The following is a 15,957-nucleotide window of genomic DNA, read 5'->3' as shown; positions in this document are numbered from 1 at the left end:
CATTATGGAAGAGGCTAGAACAAATATGTATGTCGAAAACTCTAACAAGCAAGTTGCATATGAAGCGGCGTCTTTATGCTCATCGTTTGGAGGAAGGTGCGTCGTACACGAACACTTACGGTGTTTAAAGAAATTCTCTCAAACTTGGAGGCCATGGAGGTTCAATATGATAAGGAAGATCTAGGGTTGATTCTACTTTGTTCGTTGCCCGTCTTATTCAACCTTTAGAGACACGATTTTATATAGCCATGAGTCTCTCACGGTTGATGAGGTTTATGATTCTTTAACCTCGTATGATAAGATGAAGCATCTTGTGGTTAAACCCAACTCTCGGGGAGAGGGTCTCATTGTTCGTGGGAGACAAGACCGGAATGTTGATGATGATCGTGGTAGAACACAGAACGGAATCCTCGTGGTAAATCTAAGGGTAGATCGAAATCTTCAAGCAGAGGTAAAACTTGCAACTTCGCAAGAAGAAAGGGCACATTAAATCTGAGTGCTATAAGCTACAAAATAAGATTAAAAGGGAGGTGCGAATCAAAAGGAAAACGAAATTGAAAATTCGGTGAAGGCGATGTTGTAGAAGACTACGCGATGGTGAACTTCTAGTTGCTTCATCAATGATTCTAAAGTGGCGAGAGTGGATACTTGATTCAGTTGCACCTTCCACATGAGTCCCAATCGGGATTGGTTTACAACTTATGAAACGAGATCTGAAGGTGTTGTTTTGATGGGAAATAATGCTTCATGTAAAATCGCGGTGTTGGAACAATTAAAGTTAAGATGTTTGATGGAGTTGTCGAACACTTAGTGACGTGCGGCATGTTCGAATTGAAAAGAAATTTAATTTCGTTGAGTACTCTTGATTCAAAAGATGCAGATACACGGTGAAAGTGGGTTTTAAAGATTTCAAAGGGTGCCTTGTTGTGATGAAACGGCAAAGAAAGATTGCCAAGTTATATGTTTCTGAGGTTCTCTTTATTATGGTGATGCAATTGTCGCTTCCTCTTCCTTGTCGATGATGATATTACTAAATTTTGGCATATCGCCTAGGGCATATGAGTGAGAATGGCATGGCGAATTAAGCAAAGAGGACTTCTTAATGGGCAAGGAATTTGCAAACTGAATTTCTGTGAGCACCTTGTGTTTTGGGAAGCAAAGAGAGTTCGATTCACTAGAGGAATCCATAACACGAAGGAAACGTTGGAGTATATCCATTTCGATCGTGGGGCCGTCCGAGTGCCTTCGAGAGGTGGAGCTAATTATATGCTAACCTTTATTGATGATTTTTCCGAAAAGTTTGGGCGTTCTTCCAAGCGAAGCGATGTGTTTTCCACATTTAAGTCTTGGAAAATTATGATTGAAAACAGACGGAAAAGCAGATAAAATACCTCCGTCATGCACAATGGCTTAGAGTTACATTACGATGAGTTTAATAGATTGTGCAAGTCGAAGGATCATAAGACACTTGACGATTCGTCATACTCCACTGACAAAAGCGGCGTTGCGAGCGAATGAACGAAGCGATCATGGAGAAGGTTCGATGTATGTTGTCAAATGCCAACTTACAAGTCATTTTGGGCAGAAGCAGCCTCTACTGCATGTTTTTGATCAACCGATCTCCATCCGTTGCCATTGAGAAAAAGACTCCACAAGAGGTATGGTCTGGTAATCCTGCTAATTATTCTGATTTAAAGATTTTTGGGTGTCCTGCGTATGCTCATGTTGATAATGGAAAATTGGAACCAAGATCCATTAAATGCGTTTTTCTTGGTTATAAAGTGGTGTAAAAGGCTATAAGTTATGGTGTCACGAAAATAGAAAAGTTGTGATTAGCGAGATGTTGTTTTTGATGAAAGCGCTATGCTACCTAACTTATCTCTTAAAGACTCTTCCAATAAAGAAAACCAAAAGCGGTGGAGCATCAGTTAATGAGAATCAACTCCTCAAGCCGAGTACAAAAATTGAGAATAGAGTTGCTTCTTCACCGCAATACTCTATCGCCAAAAACAGGACAAGAAGAGAAATTAAACCTCCAAAGAAGTATGCCGAGGTTGATCTAGTTGCTTATGCTTTAAATGTGGTGAAGATATAGATGCGAATCAAGAGCCATTTAATTATTCGAGGCGATTAGTTGTGAAGACTCGAGAAAAGTGGATGTTTGCTATGCAAGAGGAGATGGAATCACTCCACAAAAAGCGAACATGGGATCTTGTAAAACTTCCTAAAGGTAAAAAGGCATTCGTTGTAAATGGGTGTTTAAAAGAAAGAAGGGACTCGGAGTTGAAGAACCCGGATATAAAGCAAGGCTTGTTGCAAAGGGTTCTGATCAAATTCCGAGTGGACTTCACAGATGTGTTCTCTCCGGTTGTTAAGCATAGTTCGATTCGAGCTTTGCTTGGTATTGTTGCCATGCATGATTTGGAGCTTGAGCGGTTAGATGTAAAAGCGCATTTTGCATGGAGAACTTGAGGAAGATATTTACATGCAACAACGAGAGGGTTTTATAGTCTCGAAAAAGAGGACTATGTTTGCTTTTTGAAAAAGTCCCTTTACGGTTTGAAACAGATCACCAAGACAATGGTACAAGAGGTTTGATTCCTTTATGACTTCTCATGATTTCAAAAGAAGTAGTTTTGACAGTTGTGTCTACTTTAAGAAAAAAAAGTGATGGTTCTTTTGTGTATCTACTTCTTTATGTTGATGACATGTTGATAGCAAGAAAAGATAAAGAGAGATAAGAAAGGTTAAAGCCCAACTAAGTGAAGAATTTGAGATGAAAGATTTAGGACCAGCAAAGAAGATACTTGGTATGGAGATTCTCGAGATAGAAAAGCAAATAAATTGTACCTAAGTCGGAAGGGTACATTGAGAAAGTTCTTTTGAGTTCAATATGCGAGTGCTAAGCTGTTAGTACTCCTTTAGCGACCCATTTCAGACTTTCATCGGCCTTATCTCCTCAATCGATAATGAGATTGAGTACATGTCACATGTTCCATACTCTAGTGCGATGAGGATCTCTCATGTATGCTATGGTTTGTTCACGTCCGATTTATCATATGCGATCGGTCAGCTTAGCGAGATACATGGCGAATCTCGGTAAAGAACACCGGAAATCGATTCGATGGATTTTAAGATACTTACGAGGCACTACTAATGTTTGCTTACAGTTTGGAAGAACTAAAGATGGAGTTATAGGGTATGTTGATCTGATTTTTTGGAGACCTTGATAGAAGAAGATCTCTCACGAGTTACGTCTTTACAATCGGAGGTTGTGCAATTAGTTGGAAAGCCACTTTGCAAACTACGATCGCTTTGTCTACCACTTGAAGGTGAGTACATGGCGATTCTTGAGGCTTGTAAAGAAGCTATTTGGTTGAAGGGACTATTTAGTGAACTCAATGAAGACCTTCAAATCAAGACAAGATTTTGTGACGATCAGTGCCATCTTTCTTACAAAAGATCAAATGTTTCATGAGAGAACAAAACACATTGATATTCGGTATCATTTTGTTCGTGATATTATTGCTCGTGGTGATATTGTTGTGAGCAAAATTAGCACTCATGAAAATCCTGCAGATATGATGACTAAGTCACTTCCTATAACCAAGTTTGAGCATTGCTTAGACTTGGTTGGTGTTCATTGTTGAAGTTAAACCCTTAAGGGGTTTTTTGGAAGAGGTGAATAACTTGTTTATTGAAAGTTCGCGATGAAGAACTTGTTCATTGAGAATTTGTGTCAAGGTGGAGATTGTTAGAATTAAGTGACCCAAATTCTTATTTAAATAAAATACGATGGAAAATAAAATAAAAGTAAAATCCATATAGAACTAGACTTCTTTTATTTTATTTTAGAATAAAGTTTTTAAACCTTATTAAACTCTATCTATTTTATATTGATTAGGATAAGGTGTTTCAATCCTACTAGAATATGGCTTTGCAAGCCTATAAATAGACATAGTCTATTCCTCTTGTATTTGAGTAAAAATTTTTCGACATAGTGAATTTTCTTCTCCTCTCGCCGTGGTTTTTTTCCGAAAGGGTTTCCACGTAAAATTTATGTGTTCTTTATTTTATTTATTTTATTCTATTTATTTTTCACAATAGTGATAACAACAATTGTTGAAATTTTATTTTCTTTTCAAAACAAACTCACATAACATTTTATACCTGCACCAAAAAATAATGGATAGATTAAAAAAGAATTTAAGAATACTTGTTTCACTTAGTATAAATTTACAGAGAATTTTAAAATAAAATATCATAATATTATATTAATATAATATTCAATTACTTTATGAGAACCATGACTTTAATTCTTTGTTTTTTTTATAATTCTAACTTATTAATATTAAAAATCTCTATTTTTATCGACAAATTTTCTTAGATGCTAATTGATTGAATATGTCTAATTACTTAATGCTATTTATAATGCTACATTTAAATTTTAATTGATATATAACTCTATTTTACATAAATAGACACTTTTAAAAAAATAAAATTAACACAAATTTGTCATGTGAAATTTTTAACTAATAATTATAACTATCACAAATTTTTTCTATATTTTATGTTTAGAGTTCTAACAAAGTAATAACTCATTAATAATTTTAAATTAAATTATAATTATTTTAAAATTAATTTAGTAATATGATGGAAAATAAAGGATAAACTATACTCAAGGTCACTAAACTATTAGTAAGTTTACATTTTGGTCACTCAATTTAAAAAAGTTATAAAATAGTCATTGAACTATTCAAAAGTTTTCATTTAAATAATTGAAACATTAAAATTGTTACTATATGACTTTCTTTATTCGTGCAAAAACTCTCTTTCCTATTTCATTTACAGTTTAATTATTTTTATGAAATAACTTTAAACATTATGAATTTATGAATTAAAATCTAAACAATTTTATTTTTCGATCTCTAATACTGACCATTAGATCAATTTAGACCCAAGATTTATTTTGTTACTTGTTAATAGATATTGATTGTTAAATCATGAATTCACTATATGCTTAACCGTCTACTAATTTAAATAAAAAAGTTAAATAATTTATTAATTTTAATGACTATTTTATAATTATTTACTCAAATTGCGAGTAGTTTACTCTAAACTTAGAAGGCTTGATTTATGCTTTCTGCCCTAAAACCTCTGTCTCTCTCTCTCTTTTAGTTCACCATCCAAGAAAGGTCTCTTAATTTCAAACTCTTGTACAGATTTGTTGGGTTATCAATTATTTGCCAAAAGTACCCTTTTCTTCACTTTTAATGTCAAAGCCCAAATAGCGCCGCCGTCGAACCATGATCGTTAGAACCTACGGTCGCCGCACCCGTGGTTTAACCAGGACTTTCTCCGACTCCCTAAACGACTACGTTTACGACTGCCCTCCACTCTCTCAAGAAACGGTGCCGTCTGAGGACGTGTATAGTTTCCCTTTTGCCACTCAAGAGTCATCTTCCTTTTGGCCATCATCACAAGAATTCAACGACGACGTTTATAAGGACCGTGTAACGACAGGTTTGGAAGCATCCCACGGTGGTTTCGGTTTCGACGATTTGGGAAACGACGTCTTAGGGAGATCTAAGAAGCAGAAACAAAGCCAGGTTAAGAAAGAGGTTAGGGATTCTTCAATTCCTTGGATTTCGGTCACTTCGTCTTTGATGGAAGCTCAAGAGTACGGGGAAATGATGGAACATGTTGATGAGGTTAATTTCGCTCTCGATGGGTTAAAGAAAGGTCAACCAGTGAGGATCAGAAGAACGAGTCTTTTGTCTTTGCTTTCAGTTTGTAGTACGGCTCAACAAAGGCGACTTTTGAGAACTCATGGGTATGTTTTGAATTCTTGTCTGAGGGTTTTTTTTTTTGGGGGGGGTAAATTTAGTGATTTGGGCATCTGGGTAGTGTTAATTTTGCGGGGATTATTGAAATTTGGATGTAGTTTCTAGTATGATTCAAATGGACTAGTGATTTTGGGCATCTGGGAAGTGTTAATTTTGCGGTCGATTTTTGAAATTTGAATGTAGATTCTAACATGGCTGTTATTTTTATTGATTCAAATGGACTATTGATTTGGGCATCTGGATAGTGTTAATTTTGTATGGGTTTTTGGAATTTTGATGTAGATTCTAGTATGATTCAAACGGACTATTGATTTGGGCATCTGGGAAGTGTTAATTTTGCGATGGATTTTTTAAATTTCAATCTAGATTCTAGCGTGAAACTGCTTTATTGATTCAAATGGATTAAGGGATGTTTTTGAGTCGTGGTTTTAGGCTTTTAGGGTTATAGATTAAAAATGTTGGGATGAGTTTGAAAATTTAAATTCCTTTTGGTGGATCTCTATATTCTCTGAAGTAGTGTTTGGTTGGATTTCAGAGTATGAATTTAGTTCAAAATTAGTCTAAGTTCTGTGATAAAACATGTATATATATTAATCTGTTCAGCTTATTTGGCTTTCTGAATTTATACTTTTAAGTTTTTACAGTTGATTTCATTCCCTATCTAAAAGAATGATATAGATAAAAAGATTGAGTGGGTTCTCTGAGTAAATATATATATTTAACCAAGGATATGCATGATGGTTCTATTGTCTTCTGGAGGGTATAATTACTGTGATTTACTTTGCATTCCTTAGTCTGGCATTGCAAATATGTTCATTTCAGGATGGCAAAGACAATAATTGATGCTCTTTTGGGTCTCAACTTTGATGACACCCCAAGCAATCTTGCTGCTGTTGCTCTTTTCTATGTCTTGACAATTGATGTAAGTTTTTCAGTACTTGAAGCTGCAAGAATATATTAGATATCATTTATGCATCATAAGTTGTAGCTTATATACTTTTTCACCTGTTTGCATCCATTTTTTAAGATCACCTTTTGGATTTAGTTAAATCAAATGTTTGGAATATGTTAATAATAGTATTAATTAAGATCTGTATGAATCTATTATGTCAGGATCAAGATGAGCGTCTCCTAGAATCACCTAGTTGCATTCGCTTTCTAATTAAATTGTTGAAGCCAGTCATCCCCACTGCTAAAGAAAACAAAACAGGGAAAGTAGGTTTTAAGCTTTTGGCACTATGCAAGGATGCTGGCATCCAACGAAATACAACTAAATCGTCGGATTCAAGCTCTGCTGAGATTATTTCCAAAGTCAAGGAAATTCTTGTTAGTTACAAGGAAATGAAGTCAAGATGTGGGGATGATAGTGATTTAAGAAGGCCAGAATTAAACCCAAAATGGATAGCTTTGTTGATTTTGGAGAAAGCTTGTTTGTCAAAAATTTCTCTTGAAGGTATTGTATAGAATATCCGGGAGTTTTAAGCATTTATTTATAGATTGTCTTATTGGAACTGTAATGGTAGCTTAAACGGTTAAACCAAACACGCTCACTTATATGTACTTATAAATACATACTCATCTGACTGGTTACTTCTTTCATTCTTTGCTGATTGCTTTCTTTTCTTGCTTTTTGCACTGTTTTGTTCATTCAGATGCAACTGGCATGGTAAGGAAAACTGGGTGCAATTTGAAGGAAAAACTGAGAGAGTATGGAGGACTTGATGTTGTCTTTGAAGTGGCTTTGGAATGCCATTCTGTTTTGGAGGTGTGATCTTGTATGTTATATCTCATTTCTGTTCTATTGCATTTCAACTGAAGGAGATTGAGTAATACTGCTTTAAATATTGAGAGAGTCATCTGTTCTCTCTCTTACATTAATCCATTCACTAGGAATTAGCAAATTTTTATGCATATATATATGTTTGACATCATTCATTGTTGATGGTGTATGATATAATGCGATAACTTCTCTGCAGGGTTGGTTGGAGCAGAGTTCGTCTTCTCCTCTTATAGAAGATAAAAAAGATGTGCAGAGCTTGGTGCTGCTTTTAAAATGTTTGAAGATCATGGAAAATGCTGCATTCCTCAGTAGCGACAATCAGGTACTCAAGTCTTGATTTTGAGTTGTTTTGTGTTTTATTTTCTTTTTCAACTTGGTTTGTATAACTTAAAACTGCCATTTATGTAAGCTCTTAGAATCTAAATGTCTCACTTCCCCCTTGATTGCAGAGTCATTTGTTAGAAATGAAAGGGCAATTGAACTCTCATGGATCTAGAATATCTTTTACAAAGCTTGTTGTAAGTCTAATCAAGATTCTCTCAGGTAACTGGTTGTGCAATTACTACTTTGAAACATCTCTTTTCTTTTTGCATCCTCTTTTATCTGTTGAAAGATTTTTGCATTGTGATTTACCAATGTCATTGTTTCCAGGGCTTTATCTTAAGAGTTCTTCTGCATCATCCAGTACTGATAGGGACTGTAGTAGTTCTAAGGAAATGGCTAATGCTGATATTTTTGCTCCAACTGCAGAATATAAAGGTATTAGGCAGTCTGATTAATATCGATAAATATATCTTTCTAGTGGCTGCTACTGGACTTAATCGATTCTTTTTAACTTGGCAGTGGATAGACGTGATGTTGTCTCCACCAGTTCGTCTGAAAAGTCCTCTAGCTTGGATTGGTCCTTCTCTGGAAAGAGCTTCAATACATCCCAGAATGATCCAGGGCCCTCAACTCGGTGGTTGGGTCATTCTGTGTCTAGTTCCCAAACTGCTACTGCATCTTCAAATGACGGTTGTTTACCAAAGATGAGAGTCCATTCTTCTAGTGGGAAATTAGGAAGTTCATTTGATAGAATACCTGGAACAAGCAATAGATCAGGGACTCTTTGTGAGAGATCTGATGGTAATAAAAATGGCAACCAGCAACTTTTAGAGGATAGTCAAGATCCTTTTGCATTTGATGATGAAGATTTTGTGCCTTCGAAGTGGGATGTACTATATGGGGAAAAAAAGAAATCCAGAACCAAAAAACATGGGAAACTCGGGCTAAGAAAGAGAGAAATCCAAGATGAGCATCATTTCCAATTTAAAATGAGCCAACAAGAATCAAGTAATGGGGAAATTTGCCAGAGAGAAAATGAAGAATATCATCATTCTAATGCAACTTCTTGTTCTCAAAGTACTGAAGAAGAATATTCCAGTCTTCTGTCAGACTGCCTTCTTGCTGCTGTCAAGGTATTCTTGAATATGTAGTTTACATTTCATCCTACCATTGCAGTGCTTGTTTTTAGCTTCAATGGGTAATCATACTTTATTCTGCTTCTTGAATCATCCAAATGTATTTGTTGGATTGAATTGGCCTGTGTACTTTGATAGACAAAATTAATAGACAAAATTAAGGTAAAAGTACCATGGAGGCCCCTGTTCCAGTAGTTAGATTGCATTTTGCCCCTTCTACACAAAATCTGGGAAAACTAGTCTCTATACATTAGATTAAAGAGCAAATTGGTCCTATTTGTTAAAAGTTTCATCCGTTAGTACTGGTTAAAACTGTTGCGGTTGAGAGAATGTTTGACATGTGACGTGCCACGGGTATCTCATGCTAATGTACAGGGACCAATTTTAACAACAAAAAATGGATGAAACTTTTAACAAAAGAATCAGTTTGCTCTTTGATCTAATATATAGGGACTAATTTACCCATTTTTTGAGTAGAAGCGGTAAAATGCAATCCAACTCCTAGTATAAAGGCCTCCATGGTACTTTTACCACAAAACTAAACACGATGATGTCCTATATGTTTTTTGTTACACTAGTGTATGTGTGTGTTTTCTAATATCAAATAGTGGGGCTGTTATCTTGACAGGTTTTGATGAACTTAACAAATGACAACCCTCTTGGCTGTCGACAAATTGCTTCTTCTGGGGCCCTAGAGACCTTGTCTTCATTGATTGCAAGCCACTTCCCGTCATTCTGCTCATATTTACCTCGCATCAATGAAATGGAAGAAACTTCAAGTGACATACCTCTTACTGATTCAGAGTTAGATTTCCTCGTAGCAATACTTGGTCTGCTTGTAAACCTTGTAGAGAAAGATGAATACAACAGGTTAGTTTACCTTTTTCATATTCAGTGCAGTGTTTACAAAGCACTGGGACATAACAATTAAGTGCCATGTTTCTATGCAGATCACAGCTTGCAGCAGCTTCTGTTTGTTTACCAAATTCGAAAGGGTCAACAGAGGAGAGTCGCATGGCTGTGATTCCATTGCTATGTGCCATCTTTCTTGCAAACCTTGGAGAAGATGATGCAGCTGGCGAAGTTCTGTCTTGGGTGAGGACTTCTCTATAAGATAATCTGCCCCCCATCTCTCTTTCCTAGTGGTGTAATTGAGCCAAGCTAAGCCAGAATACTGTTAAGCTTGAGCTCGAGCTTGGCTCAAACTTGATCCAACATCTTTTTTTAAGCTTGAGCTCTGCTTTAGATATAATTGAGCTACATGAGCTCGATTGAGTTCATTTACCAATTGTTGTATTGAAGCTCGAGCTTGGCTCGATAATTAAGCCTAGGGTTAATAATACACATAATAAGGGCAATCACATAATTTAATAATATAAAAATATGAAATGCTCAATAAAGCTTGCGAGCTGTTCGAGTCAAGCATTACTAAGCTCAAATCCGGCTTGGCCAATAACTTGAGTTGCTCGAGCTCGGTTTGATAATTACTGAATTGAGTTCGAACTTTTTCCAAGTTGGACTCGAATAGAGCTTGCGAGTACCGGTGTCTCATTTACATCCCTACTCTTTCCTCACTACTCCTCACAACACGGAGCATTATGTTTTTCGTGGTAGTGGACTTTAATATTTTATCATGTTTGACATGCCTTAAATCTTCATTGTATTGTATCATACAGAATAATGAAGCGGCCTTGCTACAAGAAGAGAAAGAAGCTGAGAAGATGATTTTAGAAGCCTATGCAGCTTTACTACTTGCATTTCTTTCTACCGAAAGGTTGGTGTATTCCTTTTTATCTGCCCCGGTGCTCCTTTCGATATTTTATTACTGAACTGTTTTTTTTCTACTTTCTATTGGCAGTAAGCGCACACGAAATGCTATTGCTGATTGTCTCCCAAATCGCAGTCTATCAATTTTGGTTCCAGTGTTGGAGAGATTTGTGGTACGTCTTTAATTTTAAAATACCATGAAAACAATGAAATTAGCAGCTACATTATCTGTATGTTGGCATCATATTAGAGTTGATTGTAACTTACTCATCACGTGGTTAAGGCCAGGAATTTTGAGCTTTTCTTTTTCTCGACATAAGTTGCGAGATATAGCCCTCCAAGGATCCTTCAAAAAAATGAACATACCTGTGTTCAAAATTCACATCCGAGTCCAACTAACATAGATTTTGGCTATAAGGTTTTGTTAGTTGGTCGTGATCATTTTTGCGTGAATGTACTTGAGAGGTCCCTCTATTATAGGGACCTGATCAGTAGTGTCTCTACTATTAAATAGATCAATTTAGTCCCTATGCTATTAAAAAGAATCAAATAAGACCAAATTGGAATATAGTTAACATTTACTATTTAAAAAATATCATTTATTGTTTAACGGAGTTAATATTTTTAGAGTTTTTATGGTTCTGTAAGTGATATCTTTTGTTTGGAACTGAATTGCAATTAAAAAAATAATAATTTTCAAGACATTTTTTATACTATAAATGGTAACTTTGTTACAATTTGGACTTGTTTGATTTTTTTTAATAGTAGAGGGACTAATTTGATCCAATCCCTGTCATTTTTGTTACATGGTTTGATAATGCCTTTCCTCTGACCTGAAACTATTTACTGGATGACTTTGGGAACATCTTGATGCAATCTCGTAGTCTATTAACACACTTCCATTTCTCTTTGTGCAGGCGTTTCATTTTACGTTAAACATGATTTCTCCGGAGACTCATAAAGCTGTGAACGAAGTGATCGAGTCGTGTAGGATACCATGAGAGATCTAATGAAAACTTCTGTACAGCCAACGTTCTCCATTTTAGATTAGCTGCACCACCTGCAGATGAGGACGGGACTTGCCGGAAAACTGTATCAAGCTAAGCTCTCTGTTATAGTGCATTGAACGTTTTGTTTTTGCTTTTACCCCACCCACCATTGTTCTTTTTTCTGTATCTCTTTTCTGATAATATTATTATTATTCTTTTTGTAACCCTATTTCATCTTCTTCAAGCAGGCCTATACACGTATATGAAAGTGAAAGCATCTTCAATTAGTTTTTCTTTGCCTTGTGTATGTAACGTATATATAGTCCATATATATATAGTGCTAAACTGTGTGCTTCTAGATTTTGTTGATATTTAGATTTGTTTATGAGGCAGATGATTTCTTTTGACTCGTATTGGCTTGGACAATGAAAGTTTTACCTTGGAATAATTTCGGTTTGATCTAAGGACTTTATTTAAATTTAATTATAAACGGTTAAATCTCTACTTGGGGTCTGAAGTTGATAGGGATTTCAACTTTTTTTTGTACGATAATTGTACTTATATTTGTTACATTGGAGTTTGAATTTGTTTTTTGTTTAAATTAGTCCTTGAACTTGACATTTTTTATATTAGAGCTTGAACTTGATAATTGTTTATACATTGGGGCTTGTAAGGTTTTCATGGAAATATTACAAATTAATTTGGACAAATCAAGTTTTAATATGAAAATAATTGTCGAGTTCAAGTTTTCATTTGGTCACGATATTTGTAGTTTACACAATGTTACTTTTAATTCAATTAAGAAATTGTTGAAATTTCAATCTTTTATAAAATAGTAAATATTATTATGATTTTTGAGAATATTTGTTATTTTATAATTTTATAAAATCTAGAAAAATACACTTGATGAAATTCAAACTTCACTTTATCTATTATTTACAACAATTTTTTATAAGTATATTTAAGTTTTTTATATTGTGAGTGTGTTATAATTTAGTATATATTTATACTATTATTTAAATCACTAACGGTGATAGAAGTTAATTGGACACAAACAGAAAATTTACTAGATAACTGAACTTTTAAAACAAATGTCATGTATTAAAAGGAGTTAAAAAGGCAAAAAATCTCTCCTTTCTCTTAATTTTAAAATTGAGCAAATTTGTTTTTCTAAAAAAGAATGGAGCAATTTAAAACCTATCAATTTCGAAAGTGAGCAATTAATGACAATTAATCACAAAGTCAATATTTTCATCAATTGTACATGGTTTTGACTGTCATAATAACAAATTTAGCCCTTAAAGTTTGTACATTTTATCAATTTGGTCTTAATTCAATCAGTTTATCCCACAATATGTGTAAATGTTGAGGTCAAATTTGTTGAAGTTTTTAGAATTAAAGCCAAAATGACACTATATGTAAACATCGAAGGCTGAATTTATTATTTTACCTTTCAAAATTATGTACAATTGACAAAAGATAATAACGGTCGTTGCTCATTTTCGAAATTCACAATGATTAAATTATTCTAATTTTCTTTAGATGGACCAATTTGCTTGATTTTGGAATTGAAAAGGACTAGAGAGGTCTTTTTTACTGGGGTTAAATCACTATTTGGGGCTTAAACTTGGCAACAACTCCTACGTTGGAGCTTGAACTTTTTTTTTTGTCCAAGTTAGTCTTTGAACTAGACAATTGTTCTTATATTAAAGCTTGAACTTAACAATTGTTCCTAACTACATCGACAATGAACTACAATTAAAAACAATGTCAGAAGTCCCTATAAGACACTTCAATATTAATGATGCACAAAACCAGTCCTCCAACACTAAATCAATAGATGCTAAGGTTGGCCCGACCTCCTTCGAAACTTCCTAAAAATAAAATGACACAAAACCAAAACTAAATGAAACAACTAAGAAAAAACACTAGAAAGCTACTAGTACTACCACCGTTATTGCTTTTAAAGAAAATAGAGCAGACTATTATCACCACCGCCACTTTCAAAGAAAACAGAATGATTTTTTATTTACGCATACTTCCGCTCGATAGCCCGAAACGAAAGGTGGTTTGCAAGGGCCTTGCCCCCCTCCTAAATGGGAAATTGCTTCTTCAGATTCTAAAAATTTATAAAATTTCAAGTTAATATATGATAAAATTATAGTTTGACCTTTTAAAATGTTAAAATTTGAATTTAATCTTATAAAAATATATAACTTACTCCAAAACAAGTTTCTCATTTCACTCATATCGATAGCATCTAATGAAATTCATCCAAAAAAAAACCACAAAAACGATTAAAATGCCAAAAATAGGGAAGAACCAAAAGAAACTTTCAAAGAAGAATGAAGAGAAAAATAATAAATAAAATCTATGACTTTTTTTTTTTAATTGAAAATGCCTTTGGCTTACGCAAAAATGATGTATCCCTTATAATGGTAATAACAATGACTAGTTTCCTTTTACCCAATTGAGTTATACAATCAACTAAATCACATTACATATGTTTAATCAAAATCGAAATTTTCGGATATCATGATCAGTTCGAATGTGTTTAAGTTTATAAAATACTTATATATTTAAGATTCTAAAAATTTATAAGTAATTTAAAATTTTTATCCTCGTTTTTTGAAGTTAAATTTAATTATTAATTTTTCAAAACGAGTGAAATTTACCTTTTGCAAGAGAAATAATGACTAAAACATCAATTTTTAATTATGCTAGCATGACAACTCGAGGGTAATATATGTATACTTCATACTGAGATGATCTATTTGTCTTATATGTCACGCTAACAAATAATTTAATAATTACAAAAAAATTCAAAAATAAATTATAAAAAGTTCATAAAAATTAATAAAAAATACACGTGAATTGTTATGCGAAATGATCAAACTCGACTCTTATTAAAAGATTAAAAGCTAAATTTAGCTTAAAAAAGATAATAATATGAATTTTTATTAAATACAAAAACCAAATAAAATTGGGAAATTCCATTTGATATACGAAATGTTGAAATTTTTACGATAAGAAAAGTACTGAGTTTTAGTAGTTACCAATTAGCTAACTCCTAATACAATAAGAAAAGTCCTAACTTCTCATTCTCATCATTGTCAAATTATGGAAGTTGCGTGTGCAACACTACTTCTATAATTCCAATTCAAAGAAAAGAAATTCCAGGTCTAATTATTGTTTTAGTCCTTTATTATGGTCTAATTATTGTTTTAATCCTTTATTATGTTGAAACTTGAGATTTAATCTCTCTATATTAATAATTTAATCCCTTTACTTCTGTAATGTTATTAATAGGTCTAGATCGATAATAGCATTAGTCGTTGCTATTAAAGTGATTGGTTGCCTTTTTTGGTAATAAAAACAACCTTTTAAGTCTTTTATTGGCAAATAAATTTTGGGTTTACATGCAAAATGGACCTCAAACTTATGGCTTTCTCACTTAGGTATTTGAAGTTATTTTTTAATATTATGTTGGAAGTTGAGATTTAGTCCCTCTGTGTTAATAATTTGATCTCTCTACTTTTATAATATTGTTAGTGGATCCAAATTGATAACAATATTAGTTGTTGTTAGAGTGATTACGATAAATTTTTTCATAAGAAAAATGACCTTTTTAAGTATTCTGTTGTCAAATAAATTTAGGCTTGAATGCAAAAATAGTAACTAAAGGTTTTTTTTGTCAAAATAGTACCTAAAGCATCAATTTTGCCGTATTTTACCTCAAAAAATGATACCAGTTACTAAGATTTTGGCATGTGACATATTCTTATTGGACATCATACACTTTTTGAGTAAAACGAGATAAAATTGATAGTTTAGGTATCACTTGACAAAAAAAAAAAATACATAAGTGGGAAAGATGGTGTAGCTTGGGAGGTAAATTTGTAGTTAAGCTATAAATTAACTATTGGTTGAACATGATTAATTGGATTTTCATACGTCCCTGATTGTATCATTGAATAATAAAATTAAAAAAAAAAAGAAATTTCACTCCATGGTGTTTTCAATTTGGACCTACTAATAACATTACAAAAATAGATGACCAAATTCAAGGGCGAAGCTAGAAATTTTTTTTGAGGGTCCAGAATTAAGTTATAAAT

General features: G+C 33.5%; 1 protein-coding gene across 1 annotated transcript; it reads left to right on the top strand.

The window, feature by feature from the left end:
• The first annotated feature begins 5,077 nt into the window (after positions 1-5,077).
• Positions 5,078-12,290, top strand: LOC108483358 (wings apart-like protein 1). Its single transcript, XM_017786711.2, has 13 exons — positions 5,078-5,833; positions 6,669-6,768; positions 6,960-7,299; positions 7,499-7,611; positions 7,823-7,948; positions 8,076-8,169; positions 8,278-8,385; positions 8,470-9,083; positions 9,715-9,956; positions 10,037-10,181; positions 10,763-10,860; positions 10,945-11,026; positions 11,771-12,290. The coding sequence occupies exons 1-13, from the start codon at positions 5,307-5,309 to the stop codon at positions 11,852-11,854; spliced, it is 2,673 nt and encodes an 890-aa protein (XP_017642200.1). The 5' UTR covers positions 5,078-5,306; the 3' UTR covers positions 11,855-12,290.
• Positions 12,291-15,957: the final 3,667 nt, after the last annotated feature.

This window comes from Gossypium arboreum, chromosome 6, assembly GCF_025698485.1.
Source record: "Gossypium arboreum isolate Shixiya-1 chromosome 6, ASM2569848v2, whole genome shotgun sequence".
Classification (NCBI taxonomy): Eukaryota; Viridiplantae; Streptophyta; class Magnoliopsida; order Malvales; family Malvaceae; genus Gossypium; species Gossypium arboreum.
The sequence above is the reverse complement of the archived record's forward strand: the minus strand, read 5'-3'. Positions and strand labels throughout refer to the sequence as shown.